Below are 22,461 nucleotides of genomic sequence, written 5' to 3' on the forward strand. Positions count from 1 at the left end.
AGCTGTCAGAATGCTTTAATGGCCGCTGCCACGTATTTCCCCGGGCAGGTTGACCAGATGCGGTTATTTTCATGCCCACATTTTTGACTTAGTGCCATCCTGATCCGCCATGCCAAGCTCAAGCACAAGCTCAAGGACACCGCCATCGTTCTGCTCGGGGAGTTCAACCACCAACTACCGACTTTCACTGTCCGACCATCGGTTTTAATCATCAGTCCCAACCCCTCGCTTCCCTCGCTTCCCTCGCTCCCCTCTTAAATCTCTCTCTCTCTCTCTCTTGGTCTCGCCTACAAGCCGCTGCACGCGACGTTGGGGCCATACGGGACATGGGCACCGTGCGCCAGGCGGCGGCCATCGCAGGCCGCGCGGCCAATGACCTCCTCGGATTTCTCGTCTTCACTCTCTTGGACCTGCTGGACCTCCTCCTCTGCTTCTCCTACAAGCTGGCGGACTACGCGGCGGAGGCGCAGTGGAAGCCGTGCTACTGCAGCTTCGCCGGCCCGGGGCGCAGCGGCGCCGGAGGCAGCGGCGGGGTCTTCGTCCTCTCGGTTTTGTCCTCGACCAAGCTGCAGCTCGAGGACATATCCGACACGCTCTTTTGCCGCCCTTCCGTGGTCTCCGACGTGGCCAGGGGCGCGCTGCGGAAGCTGAATGTGCTACGCAGTCCGCCTTCGGCGGCGGTGCCGGTGCGCGTGCGGCCTACGAGGACGAGGGACGGCTTCACCGTTAATAACTCGACCGTAGTGCGGATGCCGCGGGGGAAGGTGGGCGGCGACAAGCCGAGCACGGCGCCGTTCTGGTCGGATTGCCTCTGCGACAGCTGCTGCCCGCGCGGGTCGCCCGACGAGCTCTACGTCCACGCCGAATGCCCCAAAGGTGCAAGCTTATTCCTAATCTCAACATGTAATTTAGTTTTTAGTTTCCTTTAATTAGCAAAATAATCAGATGGGAAGGTGGCCGAGGAGGACGTGCTGTTCATCCACGGATTCATCTCCTCGTCGGCATTTTGGACGGAGACGGTGTTCCGGCACCTGAGCACCGACGCGCGGTCGCGCTACCGCCTCTTGGCAGTTGACCTTCTGGGGTTCGGCAAGAGCCCCAAGCCGGCGGACTCCCTCTACACGCTCCGGGAGCACGTCGACACCATCGACCGCTCCGTCCTCCGCCGCTACGGCGTCAAGTCCTTCCACCTCGTCGCACACTCCCTTGGCTCCCTTCTCGCCCTCGCCCTCGCCGCCAAGCACCCCGCCTCCGTCAAGTCCATCACCATCCTCGCGCCGGTGACCGTCGATTAGCACGCACATCAATAAGTAAACATATCAATCAATCCATTTCTGGTTAATTATTGACATAACTTATTCCCGCAGCCGTATTTCCCGGTGCCTAAGGGCGTCCAGCGGACGCAGTACTTGCTCCGGCGGGTGGCGCCCCGCCGTGTGTGGCCGCTGATCACCTTCGGCGCGTCGGTGATTTGCTGGTATGAACACATCAGCCGGACTGTGTGCCTCGTTCTCTGCAAGCACCACCGCTTGTGGGAGAAGGCCTTCAAGTTGGCGACAAGGAACAGGTTCCCCCTAAACACTTTGTATCAATCAATTCGGTTTTGCTACAAATTTGCTGTGCATTAACAGAGTGCGAAGAAGAGGAGGACCGTTGGGGCGGTGAACCACCTCCATTTTTCCTACTGCTCAATAAATTGACGTCGTGAATAGGACGAGAATTGTATTAGAATTGGAGAGAAATTATCTCACGTGGTCTCTAATATTGAGGTTGACGATGGCATGTGCATGTTGCAGAGTCAGGACGTACTTGATGGACGGCTTCTTCTGCCACGCTCACCACGCTTCATGGCACACGATGCACAACATCCTCTGCGGAAGCTCCGGCAGGGTGGAGGAGTGCATGGACGTGGTGAGGGAGCGGCTGAGCTGCGACGTGGTGGTGTTCCACGGGAAGGGCGACGAGCTCCTGCCGGTGGAGTGCAGCTACGCCGTCAAGGCCAGGATCCCGCGAGCTCGCGTCGAGGTCGTCGACGGCGTGGATCATATCACCGTCGTCGTCGGCCGGCAGAAGGCCTTCGCGGGAGAGCTCGAGAGGATTTGGAGGAACGCTAAGGCCGAGAGCACTGTGGTTGTTGATTAGTGAGAGACTACTTCTGTAATTTTAACAGTTTGAAGCCATGGAACATGAGCAGTATAGTAAGAAGGCGAAGATGATCGGAAATTGAATTGAAGGATGATAATTACAAAAAAAAAAAAGTGTACAGATCAGGGGAAGGTATTCGATCGATCCGTGTGCGTGTTGTTCTTCAAAAAATAATCTATAAATTTAGATTATTGTTGTCTTTGTTTCCTTTGCCAGGCTATTTGCAAGTGAGTTCTTCCTCCAATTTCCTTTGGGGATGAGAATTCAAGAGGGTTCTGTTTCCATGCTTTAGTTTTTTTAGTGCAAGGCAAATTCCATAAAAAATCAGATCCTAAAACAGATCACGGTTTTAACCCTAATGCTGATCTTGTTAAAAGCCTTACAACCAGTAAAACACTGGACGGTTCTTCAATATTGGATTCTTCCAATCTAAATTTTGTTCATCATTAGGATCAACCTAATCACCTACTTGTTCCAATGAAACTGAATGGCTCCAATTATTCATCGAGGAGTAAATCTATAATTCATGTCTTTACAGCCAAGAACAAAATTGATTTCATTGATTGATCCATTAAGCCACCTTTTGAAATAGAGCAACGAAGAGAATATGCTCTTTGGAACCAATGCAACAACCTGATCATCATGGTTTACCCACTCGGTGGAACCAATGACATGTTAAGTGTGGGAAATTTTCAAAGACCAATTCTTACAAAAAAAAAAAAGGGAAAGAAAAGAAAACTACACCAGAAATTTATCAGATTCAATAATCGTCTCTTTTTCACAATGCACGATGATAATCTCTGCTAATTTCACAAAACTTAAGAATCTTTGGTGATGTAGCCCAGTAAATCTGGCTGGGTCGTCGCCCCCATCTCAGTCTAATATGCCGACGACCAATGTCTTCTAAATTACCGGGCCCCATCAAGCCCTGGCCTCTTCTATTCGCACGGCCACGACGAGATCCAAGACTACAAAAGATCCTGCCAAGCGAATTTTCTTTGGTCTCAACCTCCAACATTCCCTAATGCTAGATTGACCCTAACGAAGCAGCCTACACTTAAGGCAACACTTGACTAACAGTTTGATAGTGAAAGAGGTAAGACCCAACGGCTATCGCCCTTAACACACTATCCCCGTGCATGTAGTCAGCCGACAGGTGACGCCTCGCTTGTATGGTCACCTACATGGCTCGTCTAAGGCTCAAGTGGTAGCCTACATGGGCATTCCCTCTCCACGGCTATATAAGGCTTAACGAAGGTAAGCAAAGGTATGCTTTTCTTCTCGTGCGTAGTGGCAACTCTTCTTCCTTGATAGTTGTCTCTTATCTCTTCTTCATATTGTGCTTCCACGAGCTCTATTCTTAAGCTCCAAGCTGACTTGACTATTGGAGGGGGTGGGTCACGTTAGCCAGTCTGGCGCCCATTGACATGCTTTGAATCATAGATGATCAAGATTCGACTTGCTGAAGGAAGGATGTACTAAGGGGCCAAGGAGAAAGGGAGAGGAGGAGCCCGAGTGTACAGAAGGACTCCATTAAATTGGTGTCGTTTATGGAAAATATTTTCTAGGTGACCCCTCACTGTATTTTAGTTATTGAAGAAACACTCGAATCATGATACTCATTTGAAAAAAAATAAAAATCCTATAATAGAAATAAAGTGTGTGATAGAGAAAACAATATTTGATGTGTGAAATCCACAAGTACGTGGTTGTCGTCAAAAAATAAAATATTTATCCTACAAGGACGGTAAATCAAGTATCAGTCAAATCACAAAGTAAGCTATCTAGAATAATCAAAATCGCGAGAATCATGAGAAAAATAAAATGAATTAAGAAAGCAAGAGGAGTCTTAGGGGAAAATCAATTTTGAGCAATTTTAAAATTTTGATTTCACTGTAATGATTGTTAATGCTCTAAATATTGTTCGCTTCCTTATCTCAATATTAATACGCATGTAGGTGGTCTATCCCGAAGTAATCAATATAGACCTTTGAAATTATACTAGTGTGCCACCCAAATGCGACGTACGTCTACTTTCAAGGTAGTCTTTCTAAAGCAATTGTTTTCTCAGGGAGGCTCCTATTACGATATCCCACAATCCTCTAAATGTTATCCCCTACTTTGTGACACCGAATTAGAGTAAACTCATTAAGCTCTGTGATAGCTAATGGTGCCCTCGTGATATTTTAGACTGTTGGTGTAGAGAGCACCAGTGTACCTCCAGGGTTTCGATGTTTGATAATATACCTAGGTCTAGTCAGTTTAATCAAGGGTTGATCCAAACAGGACCTAATATTTAGATGTAAGTCTAGTCAGGTCAGTTTGATCAGAAGTCTAGTAAGAATCCTAGTCAGTTGGATCAGACAAGAAAGTCCTATTCGGTTTGACTAGGCAATGAGAAGTCCTAGTTGGAGACTAGGTAGGAGAAGTTCTAGTTAGAGACTAGGAAGGAGAAGTCCTAGTTGGAAGGTAGGTAGGAGAAGTTTTAGTTGGAGGCTAAGGCAGGGAAAGTCTTGGTTGAAGGCTGGATAGGAAGTCCTAATGAATGAAGCTAAACAAGGAAGCTCTGATCTATGAGATTAGGCAGGTGGAAAGTCTACTAAATGACTAGACCTAACTAGAGAATAGACAAGGAAAAGTCCAAACAGATTAAGAGTGACCAGATATTTGCCAGGTGGGAAGTCTACTAAGTGACTAGTCCTAACTAGAGGTTAGGCAAGGAAAAGTCTAAACAAGTTAAGGGTGATTGGATGTTTGACAGGTGAAAAATCTACCGAGTGACTAGTCCTAACTGAAAGTTAGGCACGGATAAGCCTAGTAGGTTAGACCTACAGGGTAAGACTTAAGTAAGCCTAGTAGGTCAGATAAACTATAGGTAGGCTAAGGTTACTTGTTTGTTGTATGTTGAGCTTGTAGAAACCAAAAGCTGAAAGCAAGACTGAGGAACAATAAGAGGAGTAAATAGAAGCAACCGAATCAAGTCCGGAGTTAACTCAGGTCAAACTTGAGTTTGTTGGGATCGGTTGGTTCGCTAGAGGGGGGGGTGAATAGCGTTTTTCGAATCTTCTTTGATTGTTTCTCTGTAAGAGTGTTAGCGGAAGCAAAATATAATAGAGAAAATAATAAATCAACGCTAACCCGATTTGTTTACTTGGTATCCACCTCCGCAGAGGTGACTACTCCAAGGATCCACACGCACGCACATACCCGCTGCACTATGAATCGTCTCCTTCTCGAAAACCTCGAAGGCGGAGAAACCTTTACAACCTTTTAGTTCTCCTCAAAAATGATGTGAAATAATGTTTTGGAGGAGAAGAAGAAAAACAAAGAATCAGAGAACAATAAGTTCTCAAAAGAAGCGCAAATTAAAGAGACAAAAGAATGACTCAATCTTTTTTTTAATTAGATCTCGAGTAGGCTTCTTTTATAATTCTGCAACATCAGTCGACTGCTGGTAGGGCCAGTCGACTGATGGCTTCGATCGGCAACAAAATCTTGCATTAAAGCGCATTAAATGCTTGTCATCTTTTTTCAACGTTTAAATATCAGTCGACTGATCCAAGACCAGTCGACTGGCATCAGTCGACTCCAATACTCCAGTCGACTGCCCAGTCGACTTCTGTCTTCCTCTGGCTCGACTGATTTTTCTGTGTGAGTCTGATTTATGAGCAGTCGACTGCTGGCAAAGTCAGTCGACTTGTAAAGCTGAAAAATCCCATTTCAGCTTCTCTTGACCTTGACCTCGGCCTTCAAACACCTCCTATAGCCTCGTGCCTCCCCTGGATGCTCTATCATCCTCACACTAGCTTGAGATGCTTCCATCAGCTTCGTCATGTCAAGTCTTTGCCAAAACCAACCTTGGACTTCTCCTTGCCAAGACTACCCACTTGGACTTTTCTTTTGCCAAGACTTCCCCCTTGGACTTTTCTTTTGCCAAGACTTCCCACTTTGACTTTTCCTTTGCCAAGACTACCCACTTGGACTTTTCTTTTGCCAAGACTTCCCACTTGGACTTTTCTTTTGCCAAGACTTCCCACTTGGACTTTTCCTTGCCAAGTCTTCAACCTGGACTTTTCTGCAAACTTGCATTAAACATGTTAGATCACAAGTATTGCCTAACTTTAAACACGGTTTAGCCAAACATTGAAACTCAATGCTCTTGAGCAAAGATTGCACCAACAGAGTTGACTCGATCTAGGTGCCCAAAGCGTTCAAACACTTGGAGTTGGTCTAGGCGCAAGGTGGAATTAGCCTTAATAAAGACCAATGGAATTGATTCGAATCATATTGGTCCGAGGTGCCTGGAAAGGGATCCGGGTACCCGAAAGCGTCTTTATATAGCCTCTACGTCTAGCACCAAGGCACAACCCTAATCGCTACTACTTTTTCATCCTACGGTGCTGCTAAACATGAACAGAGCCTAGCTCGTGCTACCGGGAAAGCTCTAGAAAATGTGCGCTGCGCTCAAGACTTCTAAATTGTTCTACACAAGTATTTAATTATTTTAATATTATCTCACTTATTTGTACTTTCTTATTATATTAGTTGGACTGTAAGATATGTTTCTCCACCTCTGAAAAAGTTTCGAAAAGAAGACCATTAGTGGACGGACGCCTTCCCATACATAGGCCTTGGACGTACTAACCCTGGGGGGTTAGGAACCAAGTAAAATTTGTGAGTCCCTTGTGTTGTGTCTAATATCCACTGTTAGTGTTTTTAATAGAAAGAACGAACGAATGAGCACTATTCACCCCTTTAGCACACACGACACCGACCCTATATAGACTACTTTTATGAACAACCTCTCACATCTTGGTCTTTATCGGTCGGAAAGTTAGGTTCACCTTTTGATTCTTCCTAGCATCTCGCAAGATATGAAGATGCACGATCAATGTCATAATCATGTATACACAATAAAGTCGGATCATAAATCAACAAATCATGCAATAAAAGAAAGATGAATAGATATTGATATGGCGGAAGCTTGTAGCCCCCACGTGGCTGGTGGGGTTCAAAATCGTACTGAGTTGTCAGTCAAAGTCAAGGCAAGTTAGACACATCTCAAAGGGTAGCAGACTAGGCCTAGTAAAAATTCAGGTCTAATTGAACCAGCTCGGTGCACGTATCCCAAGGAGCTAGGTTGGCTTAGGGATAAGTTGGCTACCAAAACTTGGTCACATGCGCTGACCTTGTCTCCAACTCGGTCTTGGATGCTGACCTCTACTAGAACTTGGCTTAGGTTCTGACCTCATCTCCGACTTAGTCTTAGGAGCCGACTCTACCTCTGACTTGGCTACAGTCGCCAAGCTTAGACATCGACCTCATCTTCGACTCAACTATAGATGTCGACCTCATCTCTAGCTTGGTCTCAGGCGCCACATTAATCTAACCTCCAATCCATCCAGCATTGACCTCATCAAGTTCATGCCTATATGATCGCTTCATTCATGAGACTATTTCCTCTGAAAAATAGGGAGAATAGAAGCTCGTATCTTGGAACAAGTAATAAACAGAAGCATATATCTTGAAACATACGATAAACAGAAGAGGACATTTTAGAACATGCATGTTTAAATGAAGGCGCACGTTCTAAAGAACGAGTACATTAACAGCTCTTTAAAAGGTCGCTCACCCTTGTGGATATAGGTATGCGCACATGAAAATCCTAATTTTCGTTAACTAATTCTCTTGAGAAAAATTCTAACTTGAGCATCGGAGTAGCCTGTTGGAATCCCTCCCCAAGGCCATTCTAATTTTCTTTTGGAGTGCTTTTTAAGTCCCTTCCGGTGGCTATCTCTAGGGAGCGTTGATGGATAAGGAATTTGAGATTTATTTTATTTATTTACTTTTTATTCCCTTATTTTGTTTGTCATTCACACCCATCAAAATTAATTAATTATTTATTTTCAAACCCCTATTTATCGCTAAAGTAGCATAGAGAGGTCCGGGTCGTCTCTCTTGGACTCAATGACAGGAAGTTCTATCCTAGACTCATGGTGCGAGGGTTTTATTGTGTTTTATTCACTCCTAACTATTTACAGAATTCAATTATTCAAATTAAATCCTATAATTTACAATAACAATCAACAATCATAAGTACAGTAGTATACAACTTATAGAATTATTTATCACACTACAACAATACATAATGGCAAGATCCAACGGTTTATCCCATAAGTTCCATTTATTAACATGACCCAATAAACAATATGAATTGCATTCATTCAGCATACAACATTAAACAATACACACACTAACCATATACAACTAAAATATACATACAACTTGAACAACATGATAACAACAATGATCATATATGTACATACGGTAGCAATCCTAGTAAATGATCATATCAAGCAACTAATCAAGAACAACAACACACAATTATACAAGTCACGATAATATACACATTAAACAAATTAAACAACCTATACACGAATTGCTGTACAATTTATTACAAGTTCAATGGATTATGTAATCAATACAATTCATCATACAATATGAACTTTACAACCTATATACATAATGTCACAATACATCTAAGTCACAATGATTTACAACACTTATAATCTACACTCTAAGATACAATACAACATAATTCATACAAGATTCCCACTAAGTCTTACAAATGTTACACTAATCACATAATATCCTATACATGTATTTTACAAACTATGCATCCACAATTACGCCAAGCTTCACATAAGTTATTCACAAGCAATCTATTCTACACAACAATAGATCATCATAATGTACAAGTGATTCATCGACAGCAAAGTAAACATGTTTAAAACAACCACACCTAATTTACAACATTCTTCCAAATCCAACATGCCTTCTCAATAAACGACTATTTATTCAAAGTTAAATTCAATGTACAGTATTTATTGCTATTTACAAAGCACAGCATATGAAACCCTTCAAACAGAGCACACAAGTTTGAACACAAATTAAACACAGATTCATCAACCCATTGCACACAGATCTCATCCACTGATGCACACAGATTACCAACTTTCAATGCTCTGCCTAACAATAAAGCCAACCAGATCTGATCAAGCACAAGCAAGGGGAAATTTTTGATTCAAACAACTACAAATAGGAATTAAAGCTCAGGGAAACAGATTTGATTAAGGGAAGGAAAGTAGGGATAGTGTCCTTCAGATCGGCACAGAGCAACCATGCTCAGCACCATTCGGTTGATGCCACACCAAGATGGAAGCGAGTCGCACCAGGGCAAAGCACCCTAGGTGGAGCACGAACGGAGAACCACTGATCGGAATGCATCCTTCGCCCAATATCCAGCTGCAACCTGCAAATAGAACATCAGAAGAAGAAATCACAACCCCTTACCTTGGTTTTTCTGGTGAACGAGGATGATTGAAGCCGAGCACACGCGTTCCTAACGCCTCCGAACCACTTCGGCGTAGGGCACGGAGCTAGGGTTCAGCGAAAATGGAGCACCAGAGAAGGAGATGGAGAACCACCCACACCAGCTTCTCTGGGCTAGTTACCGTCGAGCACCGGTGGCTGGAGAACCACCCACAAGCCCCGTTCCGTGACGACGGGGAATCGGATCTCAGCGCCTTCGAACCACTTCGGCACTGATCCAGTGAAGGCGACGACGATAACCAACGGAGCTGAGGCTGATCTGTGTGACCGGAAGGATGAGGGATGGTGGCTGATGGTGGCGTGACGGAGCTCGACGAGAAGAGGAGCGTCGCTGGAGAAAATCGAAGAAAACCTAGAGAAACCGAGCTCCCTTCCTTCGCGTGCGCTGATGGTTTTTGCTACCGCCCATTCTGATCAGCCGAACCCGATCTAGAATCAAGCTTGAGCTTGAGTCTGATTCAACAGTTGATCGAATCCAATTAAATTGTTATTGAACCGGACTTGACCACACCCTAGCTGGATCTTGGCTCAGGCTTAAGCTTGACCCGAATCTGAGCTGACCAGATCCAATTGACCGGTCCTTCCTCGGCCGGTCTCCGGTCTTGATTTGGCCGGAAATCGACCGCGATTTGGCCCACAATGGCACGCGCGCTGATTTGGCAGTTTCTGGCCGAATTCGATTGGATTGTGGCCACAATCCGGCACCAGTCGGCGCGTCGGCGAGTGGCGCGTCGACCGGACTCGGTCCGGCGGTCGACGGTGATCGGACGGCGAGGCGGCAACGGCTAGAACAGTGGCGGGTCAGGCAAGAGAGCACTGTGCATTCCCACTTTTGGACGGCCGGATCTGCACGATCACGTGTGATGGACGGTGATCAGCCAGGCGCGCACGGGAGCGGCATGCAGAATATGAATTCTATATAGATTAAGCACCTAACCATTTGACTCCACTTCAAGTAGTTGATTAACTCGCTTGGCTCAACTAGTTCTAACCTATCTAATTCAACCGATCTACAAATTAATTAATGTGTTAGCCAATCAACCATTTAACTTGCCTAGGGTAGTACTAGAGAGTAAATAACTTATGGAGCTATGAGAAAAAATGATTTATATTTTTAAAAAAAAATATTTTCTTAAAAATATTTATTTCTATTCACTAAAAGTATATATATATATTTCATTCACGGTAACTTTCTATTGCGCCAAAGATTTTAAGGAAGAAAAAAAAACTTTTTTAAAAAATAATTTTGTCGAATGAATTCACAAAATCTAGAGCCTTATAATTAGATTCGCAGTCCAAATCTAATGCCGAAGTCTACCGCCAACGTGTTGGTTACTCTTTCCAAATTAGCATCAATACTATCCAACCACTTGTTTTCCATCCCCCCAATAACATTAACATATATCGCGTCCTCCGAGGCAAAAGCCCAGCCCGATATGGCCGCCTCCAGCGCCGCCGGCGGCGGCGGCGACGGCGACAGGAGAGGCGAATCTTGGACTGCCGTGGCGATCAACTGCTGCCTGCTGGCGGCGGGAGCGGCCGGCGGCGCGCTGCTGGCGTGGTGGGTGCAGTCATTCCGCCGTTCCAACCGGCAACTCTGGATGGTCCCCGCCGGCCTCGTCCTCGTCGGCACCCCCGTCTTCGCCTGGCTCTCCCTCCTCGCCTCCGCCGTCGGCCGCATGATCCGGCCGGTGGCGCCGGGGCCCCCCTCCTCGCCGCTCCCCATCGATCGCGACGATCCGGAGAGAGAATAAATTATCGATCAGATTGAAGATTATTTATGGATCATATTCATATATATAAATACATGTTCATCCTTCCTTTTGTTAAAATAACTGAAATTAAGAAAATAATAGTGGTAATGCTGTTTCATGAGGAGAGATCTAGTTGTGAATAAGTATGGGAACTTCACTGCGGTTGATGTGAATGAGAGGAGGCAGAGCCAATAATGCAGGTGATAGCGTTGTTTGTTGACCATCAGTGTGATTGCTAATTAAGCAGGCAAGTCACCTCGTGATCGTCGCAATCAATGGAGCCGCATACGTCAGCTCAAGTATCCATTATTCCGCCGCCTCGGCTCCGCCTCTATTAATTCGGCAATAGATCAAAGAAAATATCTAAAATTGTCAATTTTCGAAAAAGTATATTTCACTTTCAGAATTTCTAATGGACGCATCCGTTTTCTATAATACTCTTTCTAATAATTTTATATTTAGATATATGTAAATATTTCTCCTGTCTTTTCTTTGTTCTCATGTCTGTTTTTCGATGATAAAAATATAAAAACTTAATTATATTATTAAAGTTTTTCATATGAAAATTTTATTTTATTAATTTAATCATTAAACTTAGGATAATTTATTAAATTTATCTATTTTTTATTTTTATTTTTAAAATTTTAATAAAAATTAAAAAATATAAAAGAAGATTAATAAAAAGTAAAAAATTAAAATATTTTTTCCTATTTTTTAATATCTAATTACAAAAGAATAAAAATAAATAATAAAATAAAACCTTAATTAATTTATTAAAAAATCATTAATGATCTTAAAAATTTAAAAATTATATTAAATTAATATTATTCACACTAAATAATATTTTTAAAATAAATATTAAATCTATATTAACTAAACTATGTTGTTGATTTTTGAAAACCAACACCAGCACATGTGGTGCTGGTTTTGAAAATTAGTATCATTGTCGTGTTGGTTTTTGAAAACCAACACCATTATGGTGCAATTTCAGTGCAGTCCGATTTGATTGAGCATTTTAATTTATTTAGTTTGATTATAGAAGTTTTAAAATCGTACTAAACTAAATTATCTATAACAGTTAAATTTTTTAAAATAAAATTTTGAAATAATTGAATTAAATTTTAAAATTAAATCAATTCATTTGATTAATTCGATTTAACCAAACTTTTATTCACCTCTAACCTTAATCCTTCATATCAAAAACTACATTACATTTATATTTAATAACAACTTGGTTACAATCCTACATTATATATAAAAATATATAGTTAATATTTTATTTTTGAATGATATAAAAATAAAAAATTCTTAGTAACTTAGTAGAATACTGTATTACTGATTTTGAAAGAATAACATTATAGTGGTGTTGATCTTCTAAAAATAATAATAAATCTTAGTCAGTCTCATGGACTCAATCCCTGGGGGTGGTCAACTCAGTCTCACGGAAGTTTCCCATCGACCACCAGGGTAAATCGGGAAGTGCATACGGTGGCTAATCCAGATGCCCAGCATCCTTTGATTGCATTCTCCATTTGGAAGAAAATTCTTATAAATACGCCGTAGCTGGGGATCGAACCACGGGTCTCTGGGTCACAACCCTGATGTCCTACCGTTGCACCATTGCCCCAGGGACATTGATCTTCTAAAGAACAATACCACACTGGTATTAATTTTTAAAAATCAGCACTAGAGTATGTGTTTATTGGCTTGTAACCATAATTTCATTTATGAGACTCAGAATGAGGCTTGTACACCATATCTATCTTCTCCACACTCAACCTTTTATTACATGTCAATTTTTCAGAAATCCAAATCTCCTATGTCCATCAATGACTTTCGATCAAAAATTATTGATGGATTTAAAAATCTCTGATCAGACTCATTCCAAGTGTTACCGGTTGTTGAAGTGCCCCAGAGTCTATATGTGCCTAGAATATCAATTTAAAATCATTAACATTAGTGATTAGAAGGTTTCAAAGATTTAAATTTTAAGATAATTGGTGCATACCCATAATCTATCATAGGCATGCCAAAATCAGTCCTAGACACCATAAGTACATTCACTATATTATACCTTCTTCCATTATATGTCAATTTTTCAAAAATTCAAATCGCCTAGCTCTGTCAATGGATTTTGATCAAAATTTATTGATGGACTTAAAAAGCTATGCTCGAACTCATTCCAAGTATTACAGATTTTTGAAATGCCCCAGAGTTTATATGTGCCCAAAGCTATCCGGTTGAAGTCATTAACATGAGTGATCAGAAGGTTTTTAAAGTTTCAAACTTTAAGATAATTGACACATACCAATAACTTATCATAGAGACGTCAGTCATGGACACCATAAATATCTTCACTACACTACCCTCTTCCATTACATATTAAATTTTCAGAAATCCAAATCTCCTAGGTTTATCAATGGATTTCGGTCAAAACTCATTGATGGACCTAGAGAGCTTCGATTAAACTCATTTCAACTCTTATAAGTTTTTGTAGTGCCCTAGAGTCTAAGTGTACCCTCAATTACTGTTTGAAGTCATTCCTTGTAGTGTTGAAAATATTTTTAACTCTCAAAAGACTATGGTACGTGCTGGTTTTCAAATACCAACACCAAAGTGGTGTTGATCTTCCAAAATCAGCACCATCCTTTGTGATATCAACAGAAACTCTGGTGTTGGTCTTTCAAAGACCAGCACCATAATGGTGCTTGTATTCTTTGAAATCAGTACCATAGTATGTGTCATTGGCACAGGTCCATAACTTCCTATAGAAGACGCAGAACCCTTATTTCACAACATCTATACCTTTTCCACACTCAACTCTTCCATCTCATGTCAAGTTTTCAAAAATCTAAATCTTCTAAGTCCATCAATAGGTTTTGATCAAAACGCATTGATGGACTTAGTAAATTTTGATTAAATCCATTTTAAATCCTGTAGATTTCTTTAGTAACCCGGAGTCCAAGAGTTCTCTCCATTATCACTTGAAGCATTCCCAGCATTGCTCAAAAGGTTTAAAAAGTTCAAACTTTGTGCCAATTGACACTGACTCATAACTTTGTTTACGGAGCTCAAAACCAAGCTTTCAAGCCATATATACCTTTAGATACTCACCTATTTCATCTCATGATAAGTTTTCAAAAATCTAAGTCCCTTAGGTTCATCAATGGGGTTCGGTCAAAATCTATTGATAGATCTAGAGAACTCAGATTGGACTCATTTCAACTCCTATGGATTTATTCTGTGCACCGAAGTCCAAATGTGGCCTCCTTTACTATTTTAAGGTCTTCCCAGTAGTGCTCAAGATATTTTAAAACTTTTAGAAATTAGTGATCCTATTCTTCAAATTTAGATATTTAGATTGCAAAGGAATTAGAATGTAATACAGATTCAAAAGAATTCATAGCTGATGATATCCAATTGAACTTTGAGGCACTACAGAAATCTATAGGACTTGGAACGGGTCCAATCGACATTTGCTAAATCCATCAATGGATTTTGACTTGATGGACCTAGGAGATTTTAGATTTCTGAAAACTTGATATGATATGGAAGAATTGTGGAGAAGGTATAGATGTTGTGAAAACATGCTTTTGAGTCTCCTACAAGAAGTTATGGGTATGCTCCAATTGACACACACTTTAGTGTTGGTTTCAAGGAATACCAACACCACTGTGGTGTTAGTCTTCAAAAGATTAGCACTAGAGTCTTCTGTTAATATCACAAAGGATGGTGTTGGTTTGAAAAGATTAGCACCACTTGGGTACTAGTATTTGACGACCAACACCATAACGCTTTTGAGAGTTAAAAACCTTTTCAACTCTATAGGGAATGACTTCAAACAGTAACTGAGGACACACATGGACTCCAGGGTACTGTAGAAGCCTACAAGACATGAAATGGAACCAATCAGAATTTGTTATGTCCATCAATGGGTTTTGATCGAAACCCATTGATGAACATAGAGTATTTGAATTTCTAAAAAATTATAATGAGATAGAAGAGATGAGTGTGTAGAAAATAGATATGATGAGAAAGGTCATTTCTAAGTCTCCTACAATAAGTTATAGGTCTGTGCCAATTAATACAAAGTCTGAAACTTTCTAAATATTTTGAAAAATACTGAGAATGGTTTACGATGATAACGGAGGACACATTTGGACTTTTAGACACTACAGAAACCTACAAAAATTGGAATTGGTCCGATAAGAGCTCTCTAGATCTATCAATGAGTTTTAACCAAAATCCATTGATGGACGTAAGGTATTTGGATTTCTAAAAACTTACAATGAGATGAAAGAGATGGTGTGTAGGAGGTACATATGGTGTACAATCCTAATCTTTAGACCCGTACGTGAAGTTATGATCGTGTGCCAACTAGTATAGATACTGATGTTGATTTCTTAAGATCAGCACCACAGTGGTGTTGATCTTCCGAAACCAACACTACAGTGTTTGTTCTTCTCATATAGTAGTGTTGATCTTCTAATATCAAAACCATAATATTTTAAAAGTTTAAAACTATTTTGAGCATTGTTAGAAATGCCTTAAAATAGTAAAGGATGACACATTTGAACTCTGGTGCACCGAATAAACCCATGGGAGTTAAAATGGGTTCAATCTGAGCTTGTTAAGTCTATTAATGGGTTTTGATCAAACCCCATTAATGGACCAAGGGACTTGGATTTTTTAAAACTTACAATGAGATGGATAAATTGAGTGTGTATAAGGTAGATATAGTGAAAAATATTGGTTCTAAGTCTCCTACACAAAGTTATAAGCTTGTGCCAATTAGCACAAAGTCTGAAACTTTCTAAACCTTTTGAGTGTTGAGAATGATTTATGATAATAACAAAGGATACATTTGGACTCCGAGTGCTTGGACTCCGAGTCACCGCAAAAACATACAGGAGTTAGAATTGGTCATATTAGAGTTTTTAGTTCCATTAATGGATTTCAATTGAAATCCATTAATGGACCTAGATGATTTGGATTTCTGAAAACTTGAATGAGATGGAAATGATGAGTGTGTAGAAGGTATATATGGTGTACAATCCTAGTCCTATGACCTATAAGCGAAGTTATGATTGTGTGCCAACTGACACAGATACTAGTGTTGGTTTCTGAAGATCAACACCACTGTGATATTGGTCTTCAAAAACTAACATCACAGTATTTGTTCTTTTTAGTAAGGCTAGTTCTGATTTCTGAAGACCAAAACCATAGTGGTACTGATCTTCCGAAACCAGCACAATAGTGTTTGTTCTTCTCACATACGATTGTGTTGATTTCTGAAGATTAGCTAGCACCACTGTTAGGAAGGCCTTGAAACAGTAAAGGAGGGCGCATTTGGACTCTGATGCACTAAACCCATGGGAGTTAGAGTGAGTCCAATCTGAGCTTGGTAAGTCCATCAATGAGTTTTGACTGAAACCCATTGATAGACCTAGGGGATTTGAATTTCTAAAAACTTACAATGAGATAGATGAATTGAGTGTGTATAAAGTAAATATGGTGAGAAAGGTTGGTTCTTAGTCTTCTATACACAGTTATAGGTCTATGTCAATTAGCATTAAATCTGAAACTTTCTAAATCTTTTAAGCAATGCTAGGATTGTTTTATGATGATAATTGAGGTCACATTTGGAATCTGAGCCACTACAGAAACCTGCAGGAGTTAGAATGGGTCTTATCAGAGCTCTCTAGGTCCATCAAAGAGTTTTGACCAAAACTCATTGATGGATTTAGACGATTTGAATTTCTAAAAACTTGCAATGAGATGGAAGTGATAAGTGTGTAGAAGGTATATATAGTATGCACTCATAGTACTAAGATCTATAAGTGAAGTTATGGTCACGTTCTAACTAGCACAGATACTAGTGTTGGTTTCTAAAGATCAGCACTATTGTGGTGCTAATCTTCAGAAACCAACATTATTGTGGTGCTGGTCTTCAAAAATCAGCACCACAATATTTGTCCTTCTCAATAAGGTTGGTTTTGGTTTCTGAAGAGCAGCACCATAATGGTGCTGATCTTCTAAAACCAATATCACAGTGTTTGTTCTTGTCATACATAATGGTGTTGATTTTCGAAGATCAATATCACTATGTTATTGATCTTCTAATACCAGCACCATAGTACTCTGAAAGTTTAAAATCATTTTGAGCACTGTTAGAAAGACCTTGAAATATTAAAGAAGGGTACATTTAGACTCTAGTGTTCCAAATAAACTCATAGGAGTTAGAATAGGTTCAATATGAGCTCTCTAGTTTTATCAATAGATTTTGACTGAAATTCATTGTTGTACCTAGACCATTTGGATTTTTGAAAACTTGCAATGAAATGAAAGTGGTGAGTGTATAGAAGGTATATATAGTGTGTAATCTTAGTCCTAAGATCCATAAGCGAAGTTATGATTATGTGCCAATCAGCACAGACAGGTATTGGAGTTTGAAGACCAACACCACAGTGGTGCTAATCTTTCGAAATCGACACCATAATGGTTATACATCTGACACATAGTGGTGCTGATTTTTAAAGATCAACACCACTGTGACAATTCTGTGACAATTCAATACAAACTTCATATTTCATACATAACACCATTCAATACTTGATTAACAACATTAATAACACAACCATAATACAATTATTCAATATAGTTATTAAGATTGTCACAAATACAGTATACATATCACACAAAATTAATGAAATTATAGCTCTATTGTATCTTACAAATACATATATACAAGTAACATAAATATATAATTTTAGCTTTACAATCCCTACCCAAGTGTTCTTGTTACAACAAGATGGATAATTAAATAGAAATTATTGAGAACATGCCCTTCAAAATTGATACTTATACATCAATTCTAAATATTCTAATGTCTACTTGCAGACATCTAATGTATTGCATCGAAAAGAAGCCACAATCATTATTGTAAATAACATGAGCAATTTAGTATTTCAAATTTAATTTAAACTTTCATATTCATACTATTTGTCTTTTACTTGGCTTTTTTTGTGGACAATTAATTATGACAGAGACTCATTTGTCAATAAGATGATGATATTCTAAACCAAGATGAATAGCACCAAGTTTCTGATGAGGATATTCTTTTAATTTGAATACCTATAAGAATGAAATGAAAAAAAATTAATATAATTGTAATTTATACTACAATACTAACATAAATACGAATATTGTTTGCTCACTACTGCTTCAAAATCCTAAACAATGTGGTTAGAAACTACAAAATCCTAAACAGTGTGAAAAATCCTAAACAGTGTGGTTAGAAACTACAGAACCTTAAACCCAATACAAAATACAAAATCAAAGAATGCAAGTTAATATGTAAAAGACAAACCCTAAACTTATACAAAAGATGGGGACTCCATTAAAAACTAAATACATACCTTTGAAAATGATCGAGATCGAAAGATTGAAATACCTTCTTGTGCTATTTTGAAATAGGAGTACAATTTACAATAGGAGAAGAGGAAGATGACCAGCATCAATGTCGAGACACAGGAGGATAAAGCAAAACTAAACCCTAAACTTGAATGGGAGATGAAAACCTTATCAATAGGTGAGTTTCGATTAACCCCAACTCACTTGCAGCGCGCTGAGAGAGGAACAAGATGACTTGTGTATAGAGTTTTAGCTTTTAAGGTTTTCAACGACAAGAGCAAGAGATTGCTTTGACGAGCTGAAAGAGAAGATATTTGCTTTCCTCGACCAAACAGAGAGAAGATATTTGCTTTTCCTGCACAGAGAGATGTCAAGGTTACATGCATTCGAACTAATGATTTTTTTAAAATGTGACTCGGATGCTTAGGAAAACGTGAATGAGATTAGCTGTTGGTGGAAGTGATAAAATGCAAATCAGGTGCACCTTTTGGGAAAAAAGAAAGTTAGATGCGTCTCGTAGGCATTTAAAAATTTTAGAAATTGTCACTATTAATTTGCAATGTCAACAGGCGACGTTAAAATGAGTCGGCACATTTTCACATTTCAATCAACAGAAGTTTAACTACACAGTTTAACTACACTGTTTAAATTTATATTACTTATCCAATTTATGTAAATTTATTTATTAATTCAAATTTATATTAAGTTCGAGTTGAATTTGAGTTTTTTTATCGGGATGTTGTTGTGCTTATAATTTAGTTAGATGTTTATCTAATTTATAATATTTATATTTTCTTTTTTAATATAATAATAATTTGAGAGATGATCCTTGTCACAACAGATTCCCATCACAAAATTTGTGATGGGAATCTGGACCGTTCAATTTTAAAATAGAAGATTAAATCCAAATCATCGCAATCATCCATTCAATCTACGGCCTGGATTTAATCTAAACTTTAAAATCGAACGGTCCAGATTCCCGTCACAAAATTTGTGACGGGAATCTGTTGTGACAAGTAGCTTTATTTTAATAATTTTAGGTTATAAAAATCTATAAATTGTACATATTTTAATAAAAAATAAATTTGTAATTAAATGTTATTTATATTACATACTAGTGTTCAAACTTACATATTTTATATTTTATTATTAAACGAATATAAGTGAACTTTATCAAGTCAAAAATCAAATTTATTCATTAGTGTTCCATTCATTTACAACCCTAATCCTAAATATAACACAATGTTAAAGAAACTCGAGTTTGACATAGGGTGTGTTATATGATTGAATATTTCACAGGGGTAAATTACAATTCCAGAAAGTATTTGGATAGTTTTACAAAAAATAATAATAGAACTCTCACCTCCCTTTTCATGCGTGGGTGGGATTTTTTTTGCCCCCGGGGCATAGGTGAGTTGGTTACGACGCAGCAGACTTGCAGAAGAGGGCAAGGGTTCGAATCCTGGCGAACAGGCAATACCCTCCTGCGTTGTAACCAACTGCACTTTCTCGATTTACCTCCTCACAGATGGTCGTGGGGCCGGGTGGGATCCACCTTTTTGCAGAAAAGTGGGTGAGATTTTTTGTATTTATTTTCCTAACCCTAATTTTATTCCTTATCCAAACTATAAAATTTCTCTGCGTCGCTGTCTCTCCACGCACCGCCATTATTGCCAGATAATTAACTCTTTGGTTTGTTGTGATAATTAACACTTAATATAGAGTCTTAATTATTATTAATTAAATAGTGGGATCGGGCCGACCACCCAGAGATGTGGCTACTGGGATTATCTTTTTTAATTATTATTAATTAGTGATATATTTTTGTTTCTAGTGACTATGGAGCCTCGAGGTGTTTAAAATAAATTACATGTAGTGGAATTTCTTTATTCGAGATGGGTCTTCTCATCCAACTAACTTTGTGCATGATTCAATTTTATAAAAATAGATATAATTATCAAGGGATTAGAAAAAAATTATTTTTATGTTTTATTTACTCTTGTTGCTTGGTGTATGTCTTCATTCATTGCTCCTTGTTGATTCTTAGAATTTGTTATGACAAAAATGATTACTAGAATTAAAATATAAAGAGGACGGAAATCAATAGAAATGTCATAAAAGAGTACAAATTATCCTAAAAAACCATGAGAAACTAGATTATAATTAGATCACCGAATAAATAAATTGTAATTGATAAATCATTTATACTTACCTTTGGCCTCGCGCCCTTAAATGAGTTATGTGATATTTATATTAAATTGACAAAATTATAAATGAACTATTTTTACTATCGAGTTTCAACTCTGTCATCTAAAAGGAATTGCATAATTTTACATTAAATTAGTAGGGTGATGAATGTAATAAATAACTAAATTACAGTAGTTGCATAATCTTATAGTATTGAATTTTGACTTTGCCTTATGTGAGTACTTATAGTATAGAGTTTTGGCTTTACGCTCTAAAGGAGTTAGTTGTATGACAACATATTAAATTAATAAATAATTAAATTACTTATGTTATAGAACATTGAAACTTCTCCTGTGATAAGTTTACCTTATCATTGCCGGTCCCAAGCTCGGATAAAAGAGGAGGGTTGCGTTAGGTTGCCAGCCAGCGTTAAACTAAGGCAAACACTCATGAATGTATCCATTAAATTATTGTGTTAATGCTAGGATGTTCCCCGGAAGGAACGCGTTGTAGGGTCCGACTGTAACGTCTCGGCAAGGACCGCTACATCTCCATGAGAACTTGGGTGTAGTGTTAAATGAGCAAAATTCTCACACCATAGGTTGGGTAAGAATAAAAATTATAGGAAAATTAATAGTCTAAGATTTGGAACATGGAATATAGGAACCCTTACTGGTAAAATAATGGAGGTAGTAGATACGATGATTAGAAGAAGAATTAGTATTTTGTGTGTACAAGAGACAAAATGGGTAGGCGAAAAGGCAAAGTTGATAGAGAACTCGGGTTATAAGTTATGGTACACAGGGAAGAGAAACAAGAAATGAAGTTGGTGTTATTGTAGATAGTTCGTTAAAGGATGAAGTTGTAGGAGTAAATAGAAAGGGGGATAGAATTATAGCTCTCAAAATAGTAGTGGAGAAAGACACTATAAATGTAATTAGTGTATATGCACCTCAAGTAGGATTAGATGAAAATATCAAATCAAGGTTTTGAAATGACCTAGATGAAGTATTACAAAATATTCCATCAAATGAAATGGTTTTAATAGGAGGTGATCTAAATGGACATGTTGGAGTTAAAAATGAGGAATATGAGAGGGTGCATGGGGATTATGGGTTTGGAACAAGAAATGAGGAAGGTAAAACTATACTGGATTTTGCGATCGCATATGATTTTATACTAGCTAATACGTTTTTTAAGAAAAGAGAAGAACACTTGATCACATTTAAAAGCGGGAATAATAAATCGCAAATTGACTTTCTTATGGTTAGGAAGAGGGATAGAAAGATTTGTAAAGATTGTAAGGTCATTCCTGGAGAAAGTTTAACAACCCAACATAGGTTAGTAGTATTGGATATACGTCTTAAGCATAATATCCATAAAAAGAAAATATCCACTACTCCTAAAATTAAGTGGTGGAAGTTGAAGGATGAGAAACAAAACATATTTAAGGAGAAGGTAGAAGGACAAGTATTAGGTGAAGTATACGGTGACCCTACTACGACATGGGATAAAATGGTATCAACGTTGAAAATAATAACCAAGAGTATACTCGGCGAGTCAAAGGGGC

General features: G+C 39.0%; 2 protein-coding genes across 2 annotated transcripts; both read left to right on the forward strand.

Annotated features, from left to right (window-relative positions):
• Positions 1-309: 309 nt before the first annotated feature.
• LOC141846483 (putative lysophospholipase BODYGUARD 3) lies at positions 310-2,350 on the forward strand. Its single transcript, XM_074734523.1, has 4 exons — positions 310-876; positions 946-1,280; positions 1,368-1,567; positions 1,797-2,350. The coding sequence occupies exons 1-4, from the start codon at positions 327-329 to the stop codon at positions 2,140-2,142; spliced, it is 1,431 nt and encodes a 476-aa protein (XP_074590624.1). The 5' UTR covers positions 310-326; the 3' UTR covers positions 2,143-2,350.
• An 8,598-nt stretch (positions 2,351-10,948) lies between these two features.
• Positions 10,949-11,349, forward strand: LOC141845822 (uncharacterized). Its single transcript, XM_074733828.1, has one exon. The coding sequence runs from the start codon at positions 10,974-10,976 to the stop codon at positions 11,289-11,291; it is 318 nt and encodes a 105-aa protein (XP_074589929.1). The 5' UTR covers positions 10,949-10,973; the 3' UTR covers positions 11,292-11,349.
• The last annotated feature ends 11,112 nt before the right edge of the window (positions 11,350-22,461 follow it).

Source organism: Curcuma longa, chromosome 15, assembly GCF_044706935.1.
Source record: "Curcuma longa cultivar G26 ecotype Majalengka, Jawa Barat chromosome 15, ITB_CL_G26_1.1, whole genome shotgun sequence".
Lineage (NCBI taxonomy): Eukaryota > Viridiplantae > Streptophyta > Magnoliopsida > Zingiberales > Zingiberaceae > Curcuma > Curcuma longa.